Here is a 27,250-nt window from a genome sequence, read left to right as displayed (position 1 = left end):
CAGTGTAGTAATTACAGTACTACTAACTACAGTACTACTAACTACAGTACTACTAATTACAGTACTACTAACTACAGTACTACTAACTACAGTACTACTAATTACAGTACTACTAACTACAATACTACTAACTACAATACTACTAACTACAGTGTAGTAATTACAGTACTACTAACTACAGTTCTACTAACTACAGTTCTACTAACTACAGTTCTACTAACTACAGTACTACTAACTACAGTACTACTAACTACAGTGTAGTAATTACAGTACTACTAACTACAGTGTAGTAATTACAGTACAACTAACTACAGTACTACTAATTACAGTACTACTAACTACAATACTACTAACTACAGTGTAGTGATTGCAGTACTACTAACTACAGTTCTACTAACTACAGTGTAACAGTACTACTAATTACAGTACTACTAATTACAGTACTACTAACTACAATACTACTAACTACAGTGTAGTAATTACAGTACTACTAACTACAGTTCTACTAACTACAGTACTACTAACTACAGTACTACTAACTACAGTGTAGTAATTACAGTACTACTAACTACAGTACTACTAACTACAGTGTAGTAATTACAGTACTACTAACTACAGTACTACTAATTACAGTACTACTAATTACAGTACTACTAACTACAGTACTACTAACTACAGTACTACTAATTACAGTACTACTAACTACAGTACTACTAATTACAGTACTACTAACTACAATACTACTAACTACAGTGCAGTAATTGCAGTACTACTAATTACAGTACTACTAACTACAATATTACTAACTACAGTGTAGTAATTACAGTACTACTAACTACAGTACTACTAACTACAGTACTACTAACTACAGTGTAGTAATTACAGTACTACTAACTACAATATTACTAACTACAGTGTAGTAATTACAGTACTACTAACTACAGTACTACTAACTACAGTGTAGTAATTACAGTACTACTAACTACAGTACTACTAACTACAGTACTACTAACTACAGTACTACTAACTACAGTGTAGTAATTACAGTACTACTAACTACAGTACTACTAACTACAGTACTACTAACTGTTTCTGTCACGAATTTCCACCGAAGTCGGTCCCTCTCCTTGTTCGGGCGGCGGTCGACGTCACCGGCCTTCTAGCCACCGCCGATCCACTTTTCATTTTCCATTTGTTTTGTCTTTGTTTTACACACCTGGTTTCACTCACAAAATTACTTGATTTTTAGTTAACCCTCTGTTCCCCATGTTTGTTTGTGTGAGTGATTGTTCGTTGTACATCGATCCGTTATTGTGGGCTCACTATATTGCTTTGTATTTTGTATATTTTCAGTGAAGTACGTTAATTACTCATATCTACTGTCCTGCGCCTGACTCTCTCCACCAGCTACACACAGGACCATTACAGTTTCACATGTTTGGACAGCACAGTACAATACAGTAAAAGTAAAGTCTAGTTTAGTACAGCACAGTACAGTTCTGTATTGTACAGTAGAGTAGACTAGAGTGGAGTAGTGTTAGGTATAGTACACAGTAGAGCAGACTAGAGTGGAGTAGTGTTAGGTATAGTACACAGTAGAGCAGACTAGAGTGGAGTAGTGTTAAGTACAGTACACAGTAGAGCAGACTAGAGTGGAGTAGTGTTAAGTACAGTACACAGTAGAGCAGACTAGAGTGGAGTAGTGTTAAGTACAGTGCACAGTAGAGCAGACTGGCGTTGAGTACACTATAATGTACAGTACTGTACTGAACACTACTCTACTTTGCTGTACAGCACTGAACTCTACTGTACAAAACTGCACTCTACTCTACTGAACTATACTGTACTGAACTGTACTGTACTGTACTGAACAATACTGTACTGTACTGAACTCTACTGTACTGTACTGAACTCTACTGTACTGTACTGAACTCTACTCTACTGTACTGAACAATACTGTACTGTACTGAACTCTACTGTACTGTACTGCACTGAACTCTACTCTACTGTACTGAAATAAACTCTACTGTGCTGTACTGAACTACTCTACTCTACTCAACTCTACTGCACTGTACTGAACTCTACTGTACTGTACTGTACTGTACTAAACTCTACTGTACTGTACTAAACTCTACTGTACTGTACTAAACTCTACTGTACTGTACTAAACTCTACTGTACTGAACTAAACTCTACTGTACTGAAAGATACTGTACTGTACTGTACTGTACTGTACTGTACTCTACTCTACTGTGCTGAACTGTACTTAACTCTACTGTACTTAACGCTACTGTACTTAACTCTACTGTACTTAACTCTACTGTACTGAAAGATACTGTACTGTACTGAACTCTACTGTGCTGTACTGTACTGAACTCTACTCTACTGTACTGAACTCTACTCTACTGTACTGAACTCTACTCTACTGTACTGAACTCTACTCTACTGTACCGAACTCTACTCTACTGTACAGTGTTACGCACGCCTCTATGAAGAGGGAACGCAACACCCTGCTACAACTAAACTCTCCGTGAAGTGAAAAAGGTATGGACTGTAGGTGCAAGTAAGGATGACAACAGGCAGAATGTGATACCGTTTACAAGGACTTTATTCCTTTACACGGTAATATGGGGAAAAGGGGCTGGACGGAACCAAAGCAAAGAAAGTAAATCTCAAAGCCCCCCCCTCTCCTATCTTACCTGCCTACCCACACTTACCTAATTTAGCACCACCTGGTGCCCTAACCAAAATACAGGGGGTGGTCCGCCCAGGTCTTACCTAGTGTTCCTAGACAGTGAATATGCTACAGGTATATGTATGCCCGCGGGCCTCTTGCCTAAGCACTCCCTTGGTGCCTTCCCCTTCTCCCCCTGGGAACAAATGAAACAGAATGTTAAACAATTTCACAAACAAACTAAGAAACAAAGGACATCAAATAAGCTCCATCTGAGCAACAAACTCACAAAATATACCAACTTCCCAGCAATGAACTCCCAGCAAGATCGATGGATCAGTTCAGTGATCAATAAAAGCCTGAAAGCTAATCAATAACTTCCTTCTAACATCCAAATGTGTCTGTGAAAACGAATCTACTGATGCAGGCTATCAGAGACAGTCATTACACACTGTTATGAACCCCAACATTATCCTCTAACACACAACACACACACACACACACACACACACACACACACACACACACACACACACACACACACACACACACAGTCCCGATGTGAATGAATAGTTACATAAGACAAACACTCACTGCTATGAGTTGAGTTCTCGGTTTCCGGTTCAGAGCTAAAACTCATTTTCTCTCCCCGTTTGCTCGTTTGGCACCGATGAGGGGTAAAGTAGGACACACACACGTACACACCCTCTTGGCTGTTTGTATGGTGTTGTGTCGCTAATGCTGGGAAGCTCAAATCCGCTGTGCTGTTGTTTTGAGACATTGATTTGATATTTTACTGTATTAGGATCCCCATTAGCTCTTGCGATTGCAGCAGCTACTCTTCCTGGGGTCCACAACAACAGGAAACAGGAAACAGGACATAATACAGGAACATTAATACACAAGAACAGCTCAAGGACAAAAGGTTGTGACTCAGTACTGAGAAAACAAAACACAGAGAGACCTACTATTCCATGTATTGGGTTGGCTGGGTAGTCTAGTGGTTAGAGCGTTGGGCTAGTAACCGGAAGGTTGCAAGTTCAAACCCCCGAGCTGACAAGGTACAAATCTGTCGCTCTGCCCCTGAACAGGCAATTAACCCACTGTTCCTAGGCCGTCATTGAAAATAAGAATTTGTTCTTAACTGACTTGCCTGGTTAAATAAATGTATATTACATGTCTATTAATATGTTACATTTATATTAATATATTACATTTATATCCATATATTACATTTATATTCATATATTACATTTATATCCATATATTACATTTATATTCATATATTACATGTATATTAATATATTACATTTATATTCATATATTACATGTCTATTAATATATTACACTTATATTCATATATTACATGTCTATTAATATATTACATTTATATTCATATATTACATGTCTATTAATATATTACACTTATATTCATATATTACATGTATATCCATATATTACATGTATAGTCAGTAGCATCTATCAGTACACACAAATAGTAGGTCACATGGGAGAAAGTTGCCATGTTTTTTTCTCTGCTTTCACTTACACAGTATGAGATGGATAGGAGTTCCATGCAATCACTCTGTATAAAACTGTATGTTTCCTTGAATTCGTTCTTGTTTCGATGACTGTGAAAAGACCCCTGGTGGTATGTCTAGTGGCATGCCTGGTGGGGTAAGTGCTGTGTGTAAGTTGACTCTGCAAATGATTTGAAATTTCAACACATTAATGTTTCTTATACACTGAACAAAAATTTTAACGCCACATGTAAAGTGTTTCATGTTTCATGAGCTGGAATAAAGTATTTCAGAAATGACCCATATGCACATTGGCACGGGTCACGGCACCAATGTAACAGTATAGCTTCCGTCCCTCTCCTCGCCCCTACCTGGGCTCAAACCAGGGACCCTCTGCACACATCGACAACTGACACCCACCAAGCATTGTTACCCATCGCGCCACAAAAGCCACGGCCCTTGCAGAGCAAGGGGAACAACTACTTCAAGGTCTCAAAGCGAGTGACGTCACCGATTTGAAACGCTATTAGCATCACCACCACTAACTAGTTAGCCATTTCACATCGGTTACACACAAAAATGAGTATTTCTGTTTGTAATAAAGCCCTTTTTATGGGAAAAAAAACTAATTCTGATTGACTGGGCTTGGCTCCCCAGTGGGTGGAACTGACTCCCAAGTGGGTGGGCCTATGCCCACCTATGGCTGCGCCCCTGCTCAGTCATTTGAGATACATAGATTAGGGCCTAGTTAATTCAAATCAAAAATCAAATCAAATCAAATCAAATCAAATTTTATTTGTCACATACACATGGTTAGCAGATGTTGATGCGAGTGTAGCGAAATGCTTGTGCTTCTAGTTCCGACAATGCAGTAATAACGAACAAGTAATCTAACTAACAATTCCAAAAAACTACTGTCTTATACACAGTGTAAGGGGATAAAGAATATGTACATAAGGATATATGAATGAGTGATGGTACAGAGCAGCATAGGCAAGATACAGTAGATGATATCGAGTACAGTATATACCTATGAGATGAGAATGTAAACCAAGTGGCATAGTTAAAGTGGCTAGTGATACATGTATTACATAAGGATGCACTCGATGATATAGAGTACAGTATCTACGTATGCATATGAGATGAATAATGTAGGGTAAGTAACATTATATAAGGTAGCATTGTTTAAAGTGGCTAGTGATATATTTACATCATTTCCCATCAATTCCCATTATTAAAGTGGCTGGAGTAGAGTCAGTGTCATTGACAGTGTGTTGGCAGTAGCCACTCAATGTTAGTGGTGGCTGTTTAACAGTCTGATGGCCTTGAGATAGAAGCTGTTTTTCAGTCTCTCGGTCCCAGCTTTGATGCACCTGTACTGACCTCGCCTTCTGGATGACAGCGGGGTAAACAGGCAGTGGCTCGGGTGGTTGATGTCCTTGATGATCTTTATGGCCTTCCTGTAGCATCGGGTGGTGTAGGTGTCCTGGAGGGCAGGTAGTTTGCCCCCGGTGATGCGTTGTGCAGACCTCACTACCCTCTGGAGAGCCTTACGGTTGAGGGCGGTGCAGTTGCCATACCAGGCGGTGATACAGCCCGCCAGGATGCTCTCGATTGTGCATCTGTAGAAGTTTGTGAGTGCTTTTGGTGACAAGCCGAATTTCTTCAGCCTCCTGAGGTTGAAGAGGCGCTGCTGCGCCTTCCTCACGATGCTGTCTGTGTGAGTGGACCAATTCAGTTTGTCTGTGATGTGTATGCCGAGGAACTTAAAACTTGCTACCCTCTCCACTACTGTTCCATCGATGTGGATGGGGGGGTGTTCCCTCTGCTGTTTCCTGAAGTCCACAATCATCTCCTTAGTTTTGTTGACGTTGAGTGTGAGGTTATTTTCCTGACACCACACTCCGAGGGCCCTCACCTCCTCTCGTCGTTGTTGGTAATCAAGCCTACCACTGTTGTGTCATCCGCAAACTTGATGATTGAGTTGGAGGCGTGCGTGGCCACGCAGTCGTGGGTGAACAGGGAGTACAGGAGAGGGCTCAGAACGCACCCTTGTGGGGCCCCAGTGTTGAGGATCAGCGGGGAGGAGATGTTGTTGCCTACCCTCACCACCTGGGGGTGGCCCGTCAGGAAGTCCAGTACCCAGTTGCACAGGGCGGGGTCGAGACCCAGGGTCTCGAGCTTGATGACGAGCTTGGAGGGTACTATGGTGTTGAATGCCGAGCTGTAGTCGATGAACAGCATTCTCACATAGGTATTCCTCTTGTCCAGATGGGTTAGGGCAGTGTGCAGTGTGGTTGAGATTGCATCGTCTGTGGACCTATTTGGGCGGTAAGCAAATTGGAGTGGGTCTAGGGTGTCAGTTAGGGTGGAGGTGATATGGTCCTTGACTAGCACTTCATGATGACGGATGTGAGTGCTACGGGGCGGTAGTCGTTTAGCTCAGTTACCTTAGCTTTCTTGGGAACAGGAACAATGGTGGCCCTCTTGAAGCATGTGGGAACAGCAGACTGGTATAGGGATTGATTGAATATGTCCGTAAACACACCGGCCAGCTGGTCTGCGCATGCTCTGAGGGTGCGGCTGGGGATGCCGTCTGGGCCTGCAGCCTTGCGAAGGTTAACACGTTTAAATGTCTTACTCACTTCGGCTGCAGTGAAGGAGAGACCGCATGTTTTCGTTGCAGGCCGTGTCAGTGGCACTGTATTGTCCTCAAACCCTGCCACATGCCTCTTGTGTCTGAGCCGTTGAATTGAGATTCTACTTTGTCTCTGTACTGGCGCTTAGCTTGTTTGATAGCCTTGCGGAGGGAATAGCTGCACTGTTTGTATTCAGTCATGTTACCAGACACCTTGCCCTGATTAAAAGCAGTGGTTCGCGCCTTCAGTTTCACACGAATGCTGCCATCAATCCACGGTTTCTGGTTAGGGAATGTTTTAATCGTTGCTATGGGAACGACATCTTCAACGCACGTTCTAATGAACTCGCACACCGAATCAGCGTATTCGTCAATGTTGTTGTCTGACGCAATACGAAACATCTCCCAGTCCACGTGATGGAAGCAGTCTTGGAGTGTGGAGTCAGCTTGGTCGGACCAGTGTTGGACAGACCTCAGCGTGGGAGCCTCTTGTTTTAGTTTCTGTCTGTAGGCAGGGATCAACAAAATGGAGTCGTGGTCAGCTTTTCCGAAAGGGGGGCGGGGCAGGTCCTTATATGCGTCGCGGAAGTTAGAGTAACAATGATCCAGGGTTTTCCACCCCTGGTTGCGCAATCGATATGCTGATAAAATTTAGGGAGTCTTGTTTTCAGATTAGCCTTGTTAAAATCCCCAGCTACAATGAATGCAGCCTCCGGATAAATCGTTTCCAGTTTGCAGAGAGTTAAATAAAGTTCGTTCAGAGCCATCGATGTGTCTGCTTGGGGGGGGATATATACGGCTGTGATTATAATCAAAGAGAATTCTCTTGGTAGATAATGCGGTCTACATTTATTTCAATTGACTGATTTCCTTATATGAACTGTAACTCTTGAAATTTTTCAAATTGTTGCAGGTTGCATTTATATTTTTGTTCAGTCTAAAAACAAGAAGCGACACAATTATTCTCTCCTTTACTTTTAGCCAAGGGAGATTGGCATGCATAGAATTGATGTGAGCCCTCTGATAACAGCGAAGAGCCAAGCGTGCCGCTCTGTTCTGGGCCAGTAGCAGCTTAACTAGGTCTTTCTTTGCAGCACTCGACCACACGACTGGACAATAATCAAGATAAAACAAAACTAGAGCCTGCAGGACTTGCTTTGTGGGGTGTGGTGTCAAAAAAGCAGAGTCTCTTTATTGCGGCCAGACCTCTCCCCATCTTTACAACCATTGAATCTATATGTTTTGACCCTGATAGTTTACAATCCAAAGTAACACCATGTAATTTAGTCTCCTCAACTTGCTCAACAGCCACATTATTCATGATCAGATTCAGCTGAGGTCTAGAATTTAGGGAATGATTTGTTGCAAAAAGAATGTTCTTAGTTTTCGAGATGTTCAAGACCAGTTTATTACTGGCCACCTGATTCCATAACAGACTGCAACTCTTTGTTTAGGATTGCAGTGATTTCACTAGCTGTGGTTGCTGACATGTATAATGTTCAATCATCAGCACACATAGACACACAGGCTTTGTGTAATACTCGTGGCAGGTCATTAGTAAAAACAGAAAAGAGAGCTGCCCTGCGGTACACAACACATTACATGTTTGACATTCGAGAAGCATGCTGAAAGTCAGTTGTTCATTTGTTTACAGAGAAATAACATTGTATCTGGTCATACACAATATTTTCCAAAGGTTTGCTAAGAGTCGGCAGGAAGCTGATTAGTCGGCTGTTAGAACCAGAAAAAGCCACTTTACCATTCTTGGGTAGCGGAATGACTTTAGCTTCCACCCCGGGTCTGAGGACAAATCCTCCAGGTCTGAGGACAAATCCTCCGGGTCTGAGGACAAATCCTCCAGGTCTGAGGACAAATCCTCCGGGTCTGAGGACAAATCTTCCGGGTCTGAGGACAAATCTTCCGGGTCTGAGGACAAATCCTCTGGGTCTGAGGACAAATCTTCCGGGTCTGAGGACAAATCTTCCGGGTCTGAGGACAAATTCTCCGGGTCTGAGGACAAATCCTCTGGGTCTGAGGACAAATCCTCCGGGTCTGAGGACAAATCCTCTGGGTCTGAGGACAAATCTTCCGGGTCTGAGGACAAATCCTCTGGGTCTGAGGACAAATCCTCCGGGTCTGAGGACAAATTCTCCGGGTCTGAGGACAAATCCTCCGGGTCTGAGGACAAATCCTCGGGTCTGAGGACAAATCCTCCGGGTCTGAGGACAAATCTTCCGGGTCTGAGGACAAATCTTCCGGGTCTGAGGACAAATCCTCCGGGTCTGAGGACAAATCCTCCGGGTCTGAGGACAAATCCTCCGGGTCTGAGGACAAATCCTCCGGGTCTGAGGACAAATCCTCCGGGTCTGAGGACAAATCCTCCGGGTCTGAGGACAAATCCTCCGGGTCTGAGGACAAATCCTCCGGGTCTGAGGACAAATCCTCCGGGTCTGAGGACAAATCCTCCGGGTCTGAGGACAAATCTTCCGGGTCTGAGGACAAATCCTCCGGGTCTGAGGACAAATCCTCTGGGTCTGAGGACAAATCCTCTGGGTCTGAGGACAAATTCTCCGGGTCTGAGGACAAATCTTCCAGGTCTGAGGACAAATCCTACGGGTCTGAGGACAAATCCTCCGGGTCTGAGGACAAACACTTTTCTCTAGGCTCAGATTAAGATATGTCACACAGGAGTGGCAAAAGTGTTCAGGATGCCTCAGTAGCTTTTCATCTAGGTTGTCAATCAATACCAGGTGGTTTCTCATTATTGATAGACAACAATAAGTCCTCCCCCCCCCTCACCCACACTAACATTACAGAATGGAAAATGACTAAACTTTCTCTTCCTTATTAAGGTTGTTTATACGTGAATATGATGGCTCACTGCTTGTTGTTGACATTTCATGTCTGAGTTTTCCCACTTTGCCAATGAAATAGTCATTAAAGTAATTGGCAAAATCAGAAGGTTTTGTGATAAACGAGCCTCCTCATTCAGTGGAAGATGGAGTTGAACTCGTCTTTCTGTCCATAATTTATATGAAAGTACTCCAAAGCAATTTCCCGTCATTCCTTTTATTAGGGGTGTAACGGTACATATATTTGTGCCGAACTGTTCGGTACGGGACCTTGTTCGGTCCGCACTGAATACATAATATATAATAAACACTAGGCCTATAGGCTATGCCTACACTGCGTTGTATGCATCTTGGGTAAATCTGTGCTAAAAAAATTAAAAAAACAATTCCAGGCTTTTCTGTTAAAACAACTAGAGCCTGTACGCACGTTATAAAACAACTTCTAACTGGGGTATTTCAAACTGTCCTTTTGTGAGGCGCAGCCGGAAACTAGTTCTGTATGACGACGAGAGATGCGGTCGATAAACCAGGAGGATCCTCCATCATCATTTAAATCTCCGGTTTGGGAACATTTAGGCTTCCTAGTAGATTACAACGGCGACGGTACAGAGAGTTGTGGGATAAAACGTTAACATATGTCGCCGCGCTCAGCTGCCTATGCAGCTGCCAACACCTCAAATATGTTGACACGTTTACTCGGGCATCACCCCAGAATACCAAAGCAAGACAGAAATACAAAGATACAGCAACACAACCTCTGCATTCAACCATCCCTGGCAGCTGATGTTGACCTGGCCAAATAAATTACAAGAGCGATAGGTGTTTATAATTTTTACAGTCTTTGGTTTATATCGGCTATCCACACCTCCTCGGTGGTTGAGAATAAGGGGTTTCAGCACCTCGTTAAAAAAAGTTAAAACGTTAGAAATGTCCCTCTTGCACTCATTTCAGCAAACCGGTAGTACCGGCTATATATCAGCATAGCAAAAGTTTTCATTTAATTGGCCAATGCTGCGATTACTCAACATTCACAAGCCCATCACATTACCCCGACTGTGGGAGATGTACTGTGCTACAGACACGCTCCCTCTAAGAGAGTCACAACTGCGCCTCTGGCACGGCGACTGCAATCTGGGATCCTAGGGACGTCCCTAACCTTAACGGCCACCTCAGAGGACGTTGTCGCATCTAATTCCTGTCCTAGAGAGAATATTCTCATTTAGGTTCTAGCTCGATGCGAATACATATTCAGGAATTGAGGGGTGGGAACATCGTGGTGATGTCCACTTGGAGTGGAGAAATAACGAGTAACGCTGCTGTAGCTGTCAAGTCTAACTAGATAGATGGCATGCTAACCTTAGCCAGCTAATGAACTTGATATGAGCACCATTTTAGTTAAGAAAGGCATACTGCATGTCAGGTGAAAATAATTATTTCAGAAAGACTACCAGTCAAGTCATGTCTTCGCTAAAACCGTGTCTATACGAGCTGTTGACATGTTCAGGGTTGACGTTTGCCTGGCTTTTTTTCGTTTGACAATTCAAGTGAAATCATGACGGACATGATCAAATAGCTGGCTATATTCTTTGTTCTCTCTGTTATCATTTCAGTAAACTAGCTGGCTCTATATAATCAATGCATTATGTAAATTGCGGCCACGAATCCGCTATAGAAATATAAAGAATATAAACTACGGTAGTATGGATAGTCTTAACTATTGAACGGTTTGGAGCGTGTTTTAAAGCAATGGGAGAGTTCGTTTTTTTTAATGCAGACTAGCTCAACAAATAAATGCAATTTGACAAATGATCCAACGGATTATTATAATTTGCTGGGAGGGGAAAAGGGGGAGGTGCAAAAAAAAAAACGAGTTCCGCCCCTTATTTTAATTTGCTCCATGGCAACTGCAGCCAAGTGAGGAGTTGTCACTAGTTAGCACAGACATTTTCATATTAATGTCATTTTTAAAACTCTACAGTTTGTTTACAAGCATGATAGCTGTACTTTTAGTTTGTGGTTGACACAGCTTGTTGGCCATTAACCGATCTTCATTTCTCATCTAGTTCAAATCACATGAATGCATCCGAGTAGTATTTACTGTACATTTCCACCTCCAACATGGTAACAAACACAGTTAGTAATCAGCTGATAATGGAATCAAAATGTATTCCAAGCCATTAATTCTGTGGAAACTCATAAACAGTAGATTTCTAATTTGTGTATGTGTGTTGTTTTTTAAGGAGAGCATGCTTAGGGCTCATGCAGGATTCGAAACTGGAATCCCTGCCACAGGGATATATGTTTCCACATGGGGGGAGTGTTACCGAATCAGAACAGGCCTTTAGGTGTTCCATTTCATTAGACACATGTCCTGTCCATCATTAGAAATAGATAGAGAACTGATGTTGACACCATCAGGATAGGCCTATAGGTGTTCCATATCATTAGTCCTGTCCATGAGTGAGATTTGAGATCATTACACAGTATTATTATCATTAGGAATGGCTGGCATCATAAAGATTGGCCTGTATGTGTTGTACTGTTAATTAAGATAGATCTGTATGTGTTGTAGTTAGAGAGAACTGATGTTGACACCATCAGGATAGGTCTGTAGGTGTTGTAGTTAGAGAGAACTGATGTTGACACCATCAGGATAGGTCTGTAGGTGTTGTAGTTAGAGAGAACTGATGTTGACACCATCAGGATAGGTCTGTAGGTGTTGTAGTTAGAGAGAACTGATGTTGACACCATCAGGATAGGTCTGTAGGTGTTGTAGTTAGAGAGAACTGATGTTGACACCATCAGGATAGGTCTGTAGGTGTTGTAGTTAGAGAGAACTGATGTTGACACCATCAGGATAGGTCTGTAGGTGTTGTAGTTAGAGAGAACTGATGTTGACACCATCAGGATAGGTCAGAACTGATGTTGACACCATCAGGATAGGTCTGTTAGGTGTTCCAGGATATCATTAGACATGGATTCAGGTCAGGTGTTGGTTGAGATTTTAGGAGGTCTTATTTTAGTAGTGTCAGGTCTTAGGTGTTCCAAATGGCAGGGTGAGATTTTGACATTACAAATGGCTGACAACACACACACACACACACACACACACACACACAAACACACACACACACACACACACACACACACACACACACACACACACACACACACACACACACACACTCGTCAAGATGAAGCTTCTCTTCTTCCCGGGAAGGCTTGCCCGCTCAAAGAACTCTCCATCACAACAGCTCCACAGTGTCGCCCTCCCAGAGTGCAAGTAACCTTGTCGTGACCCTGGACAACACCCTGTCGTTCTCTGCAAACATCAAAGCAGTGACCCGCTCTTGCAGGTTCATGCTCTACAGCATCTGTAGAGTACGACCTTTCCTTCCACAGGAAGCTGGTCAGGTCCCATTCCAAGCTCTTGTCATGTCTCCTGTCTGGACTCACTGCAACTCGCTGTTGGCTGGGCTCCCTGCTTGTGCCATCAAACCCCTGCAACTTATCCAGAACGCTGCAGCCCGCCTGGTTTTCAACCTTTCCATGTTCTCCCATGTCACTCGACACTCGTCACGCCCTCCAGTCTCTCTGTGTGTGTATATGATCTCTAACCCTCCAGTCTCTCTGTGTGTGTATATGATCTCTAACACTCCAGTCTCTGTGTGTGTGTATATGATCTCTAACTCTCCAGTCTCTCTGTGTGTGTATATAATCTCTAACCCTCCAGTCTCTCTCTGTGTGTATATGATCTCTAACCCTCCAGTCTCTCTGTGTGTGTATATGATCTCTAACCCTCCAGTCTCTCTGTGTGTGTATATGATCTCTAACCCTCCAGTCTCTCTGTGTGTGTATATGATCTCTAACTCTCCAGTCTCTCTGTGTTCCTCCAGGTGACATGTCTCCAGGACTTCTTCGGTGACGAGGACATCTTCGTGGCGTGTGGACCGGAGAAATACCGTTACCAAGACGACTTCCAGCTGGAGGAGAATGGTGAGATACCTCACTTCCTGTGTGTGTGTGTGTGTGAAAGAGCCCCTGTCTCTTTCTTTCCTCTGTAAATGTACAGCATTATCCTTACCGTAAAACATATTAGATCAGTGGTTTCCAAACCTAGGGGTCACGACCTCATATGGGATAATGGATACACAGAAAGCAACTGGCAACAAAAGATCTGAGCACAGAACTCTGAGATTTACCGTGGCAGGTCACTTCCATTTTGTAAACTACATCAAACCACATCCGTTTGTGCTCACGCCTGTTCACAAAACAACGTGGAGACATGAGATCAGATCATGACGACGCTCTATTTCACACCAAAGCCTTGGTGGTTATCCACGGTGTGGAACGAATTTTCGCATTTTGAGAGAGAGGAAAAGCGTTGTCATTCACTATGGATATGAAGGACAAAGGAAACCGCACACTGCTCTTGATAGTATCACTGATCTTTAATAAGCTTTACCTATCAGCCTCACGGCCTTCGTCAGAGCTTTTGTGAGTTTTTTTTTATTTTTTAAATTAGCACCCGTATGTAGACCACAACCACATCGAATGGGGTTGGAGTCGAAGGAAAAACAAATAAGTGCTAAATATAAATATAAAATATGCATTTCATAGATATTCAAATAAAGTGTGTAAATAAGACTTATTTAAACACGTCTGTAAAACCACAATGAGGACATAAACCTACCGAGCAAGTTTTCATTAATCATTGGGTACATCGTACGAAAAACATCATAGTGATCTTAAATAGGGGCATAATTCATGATTCATAATTAACCTTTCGGTTACTGGCCCAAAACTAACCACTAGGCTACCTGCCACCCAACTGAACACATGGTTAGCGGGGAGAGGATATACGGACACCCCTGGCCTGCAAAACAATGACGTTTGTCGAGCACCTGGGAGCCTCAGCCAAGTGAACCGAATCACACAGGGTTTTAAAGGCCGAAGACACTGTGTCCCGGTGTGGTTGGCGTTCCTGTCCTCCCCACTGAGTAGACTGTAACAGTGACATCTAGAGGGCAACCAATATTAGTTATTCATTGTGAAGGCTGCTATCCTACTTGAAATATAATCTTGGGAGGGAAACAAATGTGCCTAGTTACTAGACACCGTCGCCGACACTGATATAGCTGCCCAGTGGAAGCAGGCCCCTCGATACAACACTGGTCATTCACACCTGCTTTAGAGGCTCCCAGAGTAGTTTAACGGCCCAAGATGTGGTGGTTTATGTGTTACATGCGGCACGTCAATCCGAAAAAGAACGTTGGGTCATATCGATGTAAATGCTAGAAACAAGCCATGTTCTCTGTAGTAATGGTGACAACATAGACGTCACAAATCTGCACTCAGCTTATTCTCCATGGGCTCAAATGCTGCGGTACAGTGAAGCATTCTCCTGACCTGACCTAAGTTCTCCTGATTTGACGTTCTCCTGACCCGACGTTCTCCTGACCCGACGTTCTCCTGACCCGGCGTTCTCCTGACCCGACGTTCTCCTGATCTAACATTCTCCTGATCTGACCTGACATTCTCCTGATCTGACTTGACATTCTAATGATCTGACATTCATCTGATATGACATTCTCCTGACCTGACTTGACTTGACATTCTCCTGGTATGACATTCTCCTGACCTGACATTCTTGTTATCTGACATTCTCCTGACCTGACATTCTTGTTATCTGACATGTTCCTGATCTGACATTCTCCTGACTTAACATTCTCCTGATCTGGCATTCTCCTGACCTGACATTCTCCTGACCTGACATTCTCCTGACCTGACATTCTCCTGACCTGACATTCCCTTGATCTGACATTCTCCTGATCTGACATTCTCCTGATATGATATTCTCCTGATCTGACATTCTCCTGACCTGACTTGACATTCTCCTGATCTGATATTCTCCTGACCTGACATTCTCCTGACCTGACATTCTCCTGACCTGACATTCTGCTGATCTGACATTCTCCTGACCTGATATTCTCCTGACCTGACATTCTCCTGATCTGACATTCTCCTGATCTGACATTATCTTGACCTGACATTCTCCTGACCTGACATTCTCCTGATCTGACATTCTCCTGACCTGACATTCTTCTGACCTGACATTGTCATGACCTGACATTTCTCCTGATCTGACATTCTCCTGACCTGACCTGACATTCTCCTGACTTGACTTGACATTCTCCTGACCTGACATTCTCCTGATCTGACATTCTCCTGGTCTGACATCCTTTTGAGCTGACATTACATTCTCCTGACCTGATCATTCTCCTGACCTGACTTGAAAATCTCCTAATCTGACATTCTCCTGACCTGACATTCTTCTGACCTGCCATTTACCTGATCTGACAATCCCTTTATCTGACATTCTCCTGATCTGACATTCTCCTGATCTGACTTGACATTCTCCTGACCTGACATTCTCCTGATCTGACATTCTCCTGACTTGACTTGACATTCTCCTGATCTGACATTCTCCTGATCTGACATTCTCCTGACCTGACATTCTCCTGACCTGACATTCTTCTGACCTGCCATTTACCTGATCTGACAATCCCTTTATCTGACATTCTCCTGACCTGACCTGACATTCTCCTGACTTGACTTGACATTCTCCTGACCTGACATTCTCCTGATCTGACATTCTCCTGACTTGACTTGACATTCTCCTGATCTGACATTCTCCTGATCTGACATTCTCCGAACCTGACATTCTCCTGACCTGACATTCTCCTGATCTGACATCCTTTTGAGCTGACATTACATTCTCCTGACCTGACATTCTCCTGACCTGACTTGAAAATCTCCTAATCTGACATTCTCCTGACCTGACATTCTTCTGACCTGCCATTTACCTGATCTGACAATCCCTTTATCTGACATTCTCCTGATCTGACATTCTCCTGATCTGACATTCTCCTGTTCTGACATTCTCCTGATCTGACATTCTCCTGATCTGACATTCTCCTGACCTGACATTCTCCTGACCTGACATTTCTCCTGATCTGACATTCTCCTGACCTGACCTGACATTCTCCTGACTTGACTTGACATTCTCCTGATCTGACATTCTCCTGATCTGACATTCTCCTGATCTGACATTCTCCTGACCTGACATTCTCCTGACCTGACATTTCTCCTGACCTGACATTCTCCTGAACTGACATTCTCCTGACCTGCCATTTACCTGATCTGACATTCCCTTGATCTGACATTCTCCTGATCTGACATTCTCCTGATCTGACATTCTCCTGACCTGACTTTCTGCTGACCTGACATTCTCCTGATCTGACATTCTCCTGACTTGACTTGACATTCTCCTGATCTGACATTCTCCTGATCTGATATTCTCCTGACTTGACATTCTCCTGATTTGACATTCTCCTGACCTGACATTCTCCTGACCTGACATTCTCCTGACCTGACATTCTCCTGACCTGACATTCTCCTGATCTGACATTCTCCTGACCTGACCTGACATTCTCCTGACCTGACCTGACATTCTCCTGACCTGACATTCTCCTGAACTGACCTGACATTCTCCTGACCTGACCTGACATTCTCCTGACCTGACATTCGCCTGACCTGACATTCTTCTGACCTGACATTCTCATGACCTGACATTTCTCCTGATCTGACATTCTCCTGACCTGACCTGACATTCTTCTGACCTGACATTCTCCTGACCTGACATTCTCCTGATCTGATATTCTCCTGATCTGATATTCTCCTGACCTGACATTCTCCTGACCTGACATTCTGCTGACCTGACATTCTCCTGATCTGACATTCTCCTGATCTGACATTCTCCTGACTTGACTTGACATTCTCCTGATCTGACATTCTCCTGATTTGACATCCACCTGACCTGACAGTCTCCTGATCTGACATTCTCCTGATCTGACATTCTCCTGATCTGACATTCTCCTGACCTGACATTCTCCTGATCTAACATTCTCCTGATCTGACATTCTCCTGACCTGACATTGTCTTGATTCTCTTACTAAATATTTTATTTCTCTCCTTCTCTCCCCTCATCCATTTTCAAAAGTACCTCCACATTGCTGTTACACAACATCAATATCCCTCCCTCCCTCCCTCCCTCCCTCCCCTCCCTCCCCTCCCTCCCTCCCTCCCTCCCTCCCTCCCTCCCTCCCTCCCTCCCTCCCTCCCTCCCTCCCTCCCTCCCTCCCTCCCTCCCTCCCTCCCTCCCCCTCCCCCTGTGAACAACAGACTGTGGTGTGTTCCATTAACTACCCTTAGGCCCTTCACACACTCTCCCTGAGTGCCCCACTAAACATTGTCCAGCATGCAACGAACCACACAAAGAGAGTTCCCTTGCACCAGGCTGAACATTGGCCTCCGATCTGTGTCTACACATCTCTTTATATCTTCATCCCCCTCTCTCTTCTTCTCATTTTCTCCCACCCACCTGCTTTCTTTCCATCTTCCTCCCTTCTCTGTCTGTCTGTCTGTCTGTCTGTCTGTCTGTCTGTCTGTCTGTCTGTCTGTCTGTCTGTCTGTCTGTCTGTCTGTCTGTCTGTCTGTCTGTCTGTCTGTCTGTCTGTCTGTCTGTCTGTCTGTCTGTCTGTCTGTCTGTCTGTCTGTCTGTCTGTCTGTCTGTCTGTCTGTCTGTCTCAATTCAATTTCAATTCAGGCGGCTTTATTGGCATGGGAAACATTTGCCAAACAAGTGAAGTAGATGATAAACAATAAACATTGTACAGTAAAACATTAGACTCACAAAATTTGAAAATAATAAAGACATTTCAAATGTCACATAATGTCTATATCCAGTGTTGTAACAATGTGCAAATAGTTACATAAAAAATGGAAAATAAATTAACATAAATATGGGTTTTATTTACAATGGTGTTTGTTCTTCACTGGTTGCCCTTTTCTCATGGCAACAGGTCACAAATATTGCTGCTGTGATGCACACTGTGGTATTTCACCCAGTAGATATGGGAGATTATCAAGATTGGATTTGTTTTTCAAATTCTTTGTGGGTCATCTGAGGTAAATATGTGTCTCTAATATGGTTATACATTTGGCAAGAGGTTAGGAAGTGCAGCTCAGTTTTCACCTTATTTTGTTGGCAGTGTGCACATAGCCACAGTCTTCTCTTGAGTGCCTGGTCTGCTTTTGGCGGCCTTTCTCAATAGCAAGGCTACCTAGTCTGTACATAGTCAAAGATTTACTTCATTTTGGGTCAGTCACAGAGGTCAGGTATTCTGCCACTGTGTACTCTCTGTTAGGGCCAAATAGCATTCTCATTTAGTTAATTCTTTCCAATGTGTCAAGTAATTATCTTTTTGTTTTCTCATGATATGTTTGGGTCTAATTTTGTTGCTGTCCTGGGGCTCTATGGATTCTGTTTGTGTCTGTGGGGTCTCTATCTCTGTCTCTCCCTCTGTCTCTCTCTCTGTCGTTCTGTCTCTCTCTCTCTCTCTGTCGCTGTCTGTCTCTCTCTCTGTGTCTCTGTCTCTCTCTCTCTCTTTTTCAAATGGGAGTTCTGATGTGACACTAACTGACACCCCTCTTGATCCATCTCGTAGCCTGACGGCCTCTCCTCTCCTCTCCTCTCCTCTCCTCTCCTCTCCTCTCCTCTCCTCCTCTCCTCTCCTCTCCTCTCCTCTCCTCTCCTCTCCTCTCCTCTCCTCTCCTCTCCTCCTCTCCTCTCCTCTCCTCTCCTCTCCTCTCCTCTCCTCTCCTCTCCTCTCCTCTCCTCCCTGTGTGTGTGTCATTGTTATGTTGTTCAGTGTGTAACACCCTCTGTGCTTTTCAAATGTCCAGACCCCTCGTCCTCCTATACACAATTATTTTAAGTAGTACACTGTTTATGTGTGTGTGTGCTATTTGAAAAGCACCATCTTGCTCAGATCTCTTGTTTTTGTATTTCAGTTTAATGTTTCAATTCAGAGGTGCCTGTAGATTGGATTGAATATCTTCCTCCGCTCTCCTCTGTGTCCAACTGTAGAACAGAACATTCTGCCAACCCCTCATCTCTCTCTCACACACACACACACACACACACACACACACACACACACACACACACACACACACACACACACACACACACTCGTCCCACCAGTCTCTCGCGTACACACCTCCCTCCAATCTTCACAGCATTGCTTTTTTCCCTCCCCTGTTTCCTCTCAGTTTCTAAGGGAGGAGAGACAGACTAGAGAGATGGACAGGATGTGATATAGAAAGGGGGGGTAAATGAAGTGGAAGACAGAATGAAATACAGGAACAGATGACAGAGATGGACAGAGAGAGAGAGAGAGAGAAGGAGGATTGGTATTAAATCTCTCCTCCTACGGGTCAGTCAGAGCCACTTGAAGTCCTAGTTTATTTTAAACTAATGTAGTCTGGCTTAACAAAGGGGCGACTGGAACAGACTGGAAAGGACGAAGTCTGCCCAAGGCCAGTCTCTCAGAGCCAAGATGGCATCGACGGCGCAGAAGAATTGAGTCAAACTGGGCGACTGGTTACGGGCTGAGACTTTGGAATATGTATCTTATTTGAGTGACTGGGCGACTCTTTGAGCTGTAATGGAGTGTCAGATGGTTGAAGTCGAAGCCATACTGCCCTCCATTTTGGGGAGACTGGTGTCCGGTGGCTGATGATGCCGGCGACTCTCTGTAAAGGTCTATGGACTCAATTCAGTCAAACCCCTTAATGTTTAAACTAGAGAATAAAATCTAGTATTTACAGCTGCTTTCTTCTAGGTTAAAATACTGCTTGAGGTTTGTGCTGCTCACGCTCACACACACACACACCCACACACACACCCACACACACACCCACACACACACACACACACACTCACCCACGCACCCACGCACCCACGCACGCACGCACGCACCCACCACGCACCCACGCACCCACGCACCCACGCACCCACGCACGCACGCACCCACGCGCACGCACGCACCCACGCACGCACCCACGCACACGCACGCACCCACGCACGCACACACGCACCCACGCACCCACGCACCCACGCACCCACGCACGCACGCACCACGCACGCACGCACGCGCGCACGCACGCACGCACGCACCCACGCACGCACCCACCACACACGCACACGCACACGCACCCACGCACCCACGCACGCACCCACGCACCCACGCACGCACCCACGCACACGCACGCACCCACGCACACGCACACACACACGCACCCACGCACACGCACCCACACACCCACGCACCCACGCACCCACGCACTCACGCACGCACCCACGCACACACCCACGCACCCACGCACGCACCCACGCACACACACGCACCCACGCACACACACACACACGCACCCACGCACACACACACACACACACGCACCCACGCACACACACACACGCACCCACGCACACACCCACGCACCCACGCACGCACGCACGCACGCACGCACCCACGCACACACGCACACACGCACACACGCACGCACGCACACACACACGCACCCACGCACACACGCACGCACACACGCACACACGCACACACGCACACACGCACACTCACTCACCCACGCACGCACATACGCACGCACGCACGCACACACACACACACACACACACACACACACATACACACACACACAGCTTACCACCTCTCACCATCTCCCTAATTTAGCACCTTCTCTCTGACATGCGGTCATCACTTTGCCACACTCTAATGTCAATTAATCACACACACACTCTAATGTCAATTAATCACACACACACACACACACACACACACACACACACACACACACACACACACACACACACACACACACACACACACACACACACACACACACACTCTAATGTCAATTAATCACACACACACTCTAATGTCAATTAATCACACACACTCTAATGTCATAATTTTGGGGGTTGAGATAGGCACTCACCCCGACCTCACGTAAATGCTGTAGGAAGAATTCAAAATGTGTTTCATGAACTTGTGAAGGAAAAGTCTCCCTCCTTATCCTACAGTAGTGGTTCACAAACTGTTGGGTGCTGTTGTGTTGTAGGTTTTCCTCATCATGTCACGGTCTTTACTATCATTAAATGAAGACTTTTAATTTTTATCAAAGATTCTCTGTAATTAGTATTACGCGATTAAACTGATTAATCAGGTAACAGAGTTATTTTACAACTGGTCAGAAATGTACAGATCAACTAGCCCATGTCGGCTAATGTTTTGTAGCTAGATGTTTTAGCCCAAAGAGTTTGTTGTAATGTTTGAAACACTCGTATATCACATGAATGCACATTAGACATGGCAAAATCATTAGAATTGCAAGAACATTTGCTTTAAAAACGGCAAAATAATGATCTGCAACACAATACAATGTGTAGAATTGCAGGAAATAAGCGTTAAACCTGAACATTTTTCTCTCCACCAACAAGTGTACAGTTTGTGTCGTGAATGCCGTAAGGGGAACCTTAGTGAAAAAGTTTGGGAACCGCTGGCCTAGACTTTAGAGAGACAGACCAGGGACCAGAGAGTTGTTAGAGAGACAGACCAGAAAACAGATAAATCAATCAATCAAATGTATTTATAAAGCCCTTCTTACATCAGCTGATGTCACAAAGTGACCCAGCCTAAAACCCCAAACAGCAAGCAATGCAGGTGTAGAAGTACGGTGACTAGGAAAAACTCCCTAAAAAGGCCAGAACCTAGGAAGACACTTAGAGGGGAACCAGGCTATGAGGGGTGGCCAGTCCTGAGATAGAAAGAAAGAAAGAAAGAAAGAAAGAGAGAAAGAAAGAAAGAGAGAAAGAGAGAGAGAGAGACATTTGGAGAGAGCATACTTAAATTCACACAGGACACCCGATAAGACAGGAGAAATACTCCAGATATAACAGACTGACCCTAGCCCCCCGACACATAAACTACTGACAGGAGGGGTCGGGAGACACTGTGGCCCCATCCGACAATACCCCTGGACAGGCCGAAACAGGCAGGATATAACCCCACCCACTTTGCCAAAGCACAGCCCCCACACCACTAGAGGGATATCTTCAACCACCAACTTACCATCCTAAGACAAGGCTGAGTATAGTCCACAAAGATCTCCGCCACGGCACAACCCATGGGGGGGCGCCAACCCAGACAGGAAGATCACGTCAGTGACTCAACCCACTCAAGTGACGCATCCCTCCTAGGGACGACATGGCAGAGCACCAATAAGCCAGTGACTCAGCCCCTGTAATAGGGTTAGAGGCAGAGAATCCCAGTGGAGAGAGGGGAACCGGCCAGGCAGTGATAGCAATGGCGGTTCATTGCTCCAGTGTCTTTCTGTTCACCTTGACACTCCTGGGCCAGACGACACTCAATCAAAGGTACTACTGAAGAGATGAGTCTTCAATAAAGACCTAAAAGTTGAGACTGAGTCTGCGTCTCTCACATGGGTAGGCAGACCATTCCACAAAAATTGAGCTCTATAGGAGAAAGCCCTGCCTCCAGCTGTTTGATTAGAAATTGTAGGGACAATTAGGAGGCCTGCGTCTTTTGTCCGTAGTGTACATGTAGGTATGTACGGCAGGACTAAATAACAAATAACATGTGAGATGTTGGAGAGACAGACCAGGAACCAGAGAGTTGTTAGAGAGAAAGACCAGGGACCAGAGAGTTGTTAGAGACAGACCAGGGACCAGAGAGTTGTTAGAGAGACAGACCAGGGACCAGAGAGTTGTTAGAGACAGACCAGGGACCAGAGAGTTGTTAGAGACAGAACAGGGACCAGAGAGTTGTTAGAGAGACAGACCAGGGACCAGAGAGTTGTTAGAGACAGACCAGGAACAAGAGAGTTGTTAGAGAGACAGACCAGGGACCAGAGAGTTGTTAGAGACAGACCAGGGACCAGAGAGTTGTTAGAGAGACAGACCAGAGACCAGAGAGTTGTTAGAGAGACAGACCAGGAACCAGAGAGTTGTTAGAGACAGACCGGGGACCAGAGAGTTGTTAGAGACAGACCAGGAACCAGAGAGTTGTTAGAGAGGCAGACCAGGGACCAGAGAGTTGTGAGAGACAGGCCGGGGACCAGAGAGTTGTTAGAGACAGACCAGGGACCAGAGTGTTGCTAGAGAGACAGACCAGGGACTAGAGAGTTGTTAGAGATAGACATGGGACCAGAGAGTTGTTAGAGAGACAGACCAGGGACCAGAGAGTTGGTTGAGACAGACCAGGGACCAGAGAGTTGTTAGAGACAGACCAGGGACCAGAGAGTTGTTAGAGACAGACAAGGGACCAGAGAGTTGTTAGAGAGACAGACCAGGGACCAGAGAGTTGTTAAAGAGACAGACCAGGGACCAGAGAGTTGTTAGAGAAACAGACCAGGGACCAGAGAGTTGTTAGAGAGACAGACCAGGGACCAGAGACTTGTTAGAGACAGACCAGGGACCAGAGAGTTGTTAGAGAGACAGACCAGGGACCAGAGAGTTGTAAGAGAGACATATCAGGGACCAGAGAGTTGTTAGAGAGACAGACCATGACCAGAGAGTTGTTAGAGAGACAGACCAGAGAGTTGTTAGAGACAGACCATGAACCAGAGAGTTGTAAGAGAGACAGACCAGGAACCAGAGAGTTGTTAAAGACAGACCAGGGACCAGAGAGTTGTTAGAGAGACAGACCAGGGACCAGAGACTTGTTAGAGACAGACCAGGGACCAGAGAGTTATTAGAGAGACAGACCAGGAACCAGAGAGTTGTTAAAGACAGACCAGGGACCAGAGAGTTGTTAGAGACAGACCAGGGGCCAGAGAGTTGTTAAAGAGACAGACCAGGGACCAGAGAGTTGTTAGAGAGACAGACCAGGGACCAGAGAGTTGTAAGAGAGACATATCAGAGACCAGAGAGTTGTTAGAGACAGACCAGAGACCAGAGAGTTGTTGTAGAGACAGACTAGGAACCAGAGAGTTGTTAGAGACAGACCAGGGACCAGAGAGTTGTTAGAGACAGACCAGGGACCAGAGAGTTGTAGAGACAGACCAGAGAGACAGACCAGACAGACCAGGACCAGAGAGTTGTTAAGAGACAGACCAGGGACCAGAGAGTTGTTAGAGGACAGACCAGGGACCAGAGAGTTGTTGGAGAGACAGACCAGGGACCAGAGAGTTGTTAGAGAGACAGACCAGGGACCAGAGAGTTGTTAGAGAGACCAGACCAGGGACCAGGGACCAGAGAGTTGTTAGAGACAGACCAGGGACCAGAGAGTTGTTAGAGAGACAGACCAGGGACCAGAGAGTTGTTAGAGACAGACCAGGGACCAGAGAGTTGTTAGAGACAGACCAGGGACCAGAGAGTTGTTAGAGACAGACCAGGGACCAGAGAGTTGTTAGAGACAGACAGACCAGGGACCAGAGAGTTGTTAGAGACAGACCAGGGACCAGAGAGTTGTTAGAGAGACAGACCAGGGACCAGAGAGTTGTTAGAGAGACAGACCAGGGACCAGAGAGTTGTTAGAGACAGACCAGGGACCAGAGAGTTGTTAGAGACAGACCAGGGACCAGAGAGTTGTTAGAGACAGACCAGGGACCAGAGAGTTGTTAAGACAGACAGACCAGACCAGAGACAGACCAGAGAGTTGTGGGAGAGACAGACAGGAACCAGAGAGTTGTTAGAGACAGACCAGGGACCAGAGAGTTGTTAGAGACAGACCAGGGACCAGAGGACAGACCAGGGACCAGAGTTGTTAGAGACAGACCAGGGACCAGAGAGTTGTTAGAGACAGACCAGGGACCAGAGAGTTGTTAGAGACAGACCAGGGACCAGAGAGTTGTTAGAGACAGACCAGGGACCAGAGAGTTGTTAGAGAGACAGACCAGGGACCAGAGAGTTGTTAGAGAGACCAGGGACCAGACCAGGGACCAGAGAGTTGTTAGAGAGACAGACCAGGGACCAGAGAGTTGTTAGAGAGACAGACCAGGGACCAGGACAGACCAGGGACCAGAGAGTTGTTAGAGACAGACCAGGGACCAGAGACAGACCAGGGAGAGAGTTGTTAGAGCGACAGACCAGGGACCAGAGACTTGTTAGAGACAGACCTGGGACCAGAGAGTTGTTAGAGAGACAGACCAGGGACCAGAGAGTTGTTAGAGAGACAGACCAGGGACCAGAGAGTCTGTTAGAGACAGACCAGGGACCAGAGAGTCTTTAGAGACAGACCAGGAACCAGAGAGTTGTTAGAGAGACAGACCAGGGAACCAGAGAGTTGTTAAAGACAGACCAGGGACCAGAGAGTTGTTAGAGAGACAGACCAGGGACCAGAGAGTTGTTAGAGACAGACCAGGGACCAGAGAGTTGTTAGAGACAGACCAGGGACCAGGGACCAGAGAGTTGTTAGAGAGACAGACCAGGGACCAGAGAGTTGTTAGAGAGCAGACCAGGGACCAGAGATTTGTTGGAGAGACAGACCAGAGACCAGAGAGTTGTTAGAGAGACAGACCAGGGACCAGAGAGTTGTTAAAGAGACAGACCAGGGACCAGAGAGTTGTTAGAGAGACAGACCAGGGACCAGAGAGTTGTTAGAGAGACAGACCAGGGACCAGAGACTTGTTAGAGACAGACCTGGGACCAGAGAGTTGTTTGAGAGACAGACCAGGGACCAGAGAGTTGTAAGAGAGACAGACCAGGGACCAGAGAGTTGTTAGAGACAGACCAGGGACCAGAGAGCTGTAAGAGAGACAGACCAGGGACCAGAGAGTGGTTAGAGAGACAGACCTGGGACCAGAGAGTTGTAAGAGAGACAGACCAGGAACCAGAGAGTTGTTAAAGACAGACCAGGGACCAGAGAGTTGTTAGAGACAGACCAGGGACCAGAGAGTTGTTAGAGACAGACCAGGGACCAGAGAGTTGTTAGAGACAGACCAGGGACCAGAGAGTTGTTAAAGACAGACCATGGACCAGAGCGTTGTTAGAGAGACAGACCAGAGAACAGAGAGTTGTGGGAGAGACAGACTAGGAACCAGAGAGTTGTTAGAGAGACAGACTAGGAACCAGAGAGTTGTTAGAGACAGACCAGGGACCAGAGAGTTGTTAGAGACAGACCAGGGACCAGAGAGTTGTTAGAGAGACAGACCAGAGAGTTGTTAGAGACAGACCATGAACCAGAGAGTTGTAAGAGAGACAGACCAGGAACCAGAGAGTTGTTAAAGACAGACCAGGGACCAGAGAGTTGTTAGAGAGACAGACCAGGGACCAGAGAGTTGTTAGAGACAGACCAGGGACGAGAGAGTTGTTAGAGAGACAGACCAGGGACCAGAGAGTTGTTAGAGGCAGACCAGGGACCAGAGAGTTGTTGGAGAGACAGACCAGGGACCAGAGAGTTGTTAGAGGCAGACCAGGGACCAGAGAGTTGTTGGAGAGACAGACCAGGGACCAGAGCGTTGTTAGAGAGACAGACCAGGGACCAGAGAGTTGTTAAAGAGACAGACCAGGGACCAGAGAGTTGTTAGAGAGACAGACCAGGGACCAGAGACTTGTTAGAGACAGACCTGGGACCAGAGAGTTGTTAGAGAGACAGACCAGGGACCAGAGAGTTGTAAGAGAG

The 27,250-nt window shown here is 45.6% G+C and overlaps 1 protein-coding gene across 3 annotated transcripts in view; it reads left to right on the top strand.

The window, feature by feature from the left end:
- Positions 1 to 27,250, top strand: part of dclk1a (doublecortin-like kinase 1a) — a 221,143-nt gene that overhangs the window by 56,172 nt on the left and 137,721 nt on the right. For all 3 annotated transcript variants that reach the window (XR_006080692.1, XM_042311413.1, XM_042311414.1), the window contains exon 4: positions 13,580 to 13,679. Coding sequence is in view for 2 of the 3 variants with exons in the window: in XM_042311413.1 (XP_042167347.1) it covers positions 13,580 to 13,679 (100 nt within the window). In the remaining variant the exon portion in view is untranslated. The remainder of the gene's footprint in view (positions 1 to 13,579; positions 13,680 to 27,250) is intronic.

This window comes from Oncorhynchus tshawytscha, linkage group LG33 (assembly GCF_018296145.1).
Source record: "Oncorhynchus tshawytscha isolate Ot180627B linkage group LG33, Otsh_v2.0, whole genome shotgun sequence".
NCBI classification, from domain to species: Eukaryota; Metazoa; Chordata; class Actinopteri; order Salmoniformes; family Salmonidae; genus Oncorhynchus; species Oncorhynchus tshawytscha.
This window is presented reverse-complemented; position numbering and strand designations above follow the sequence as displayed.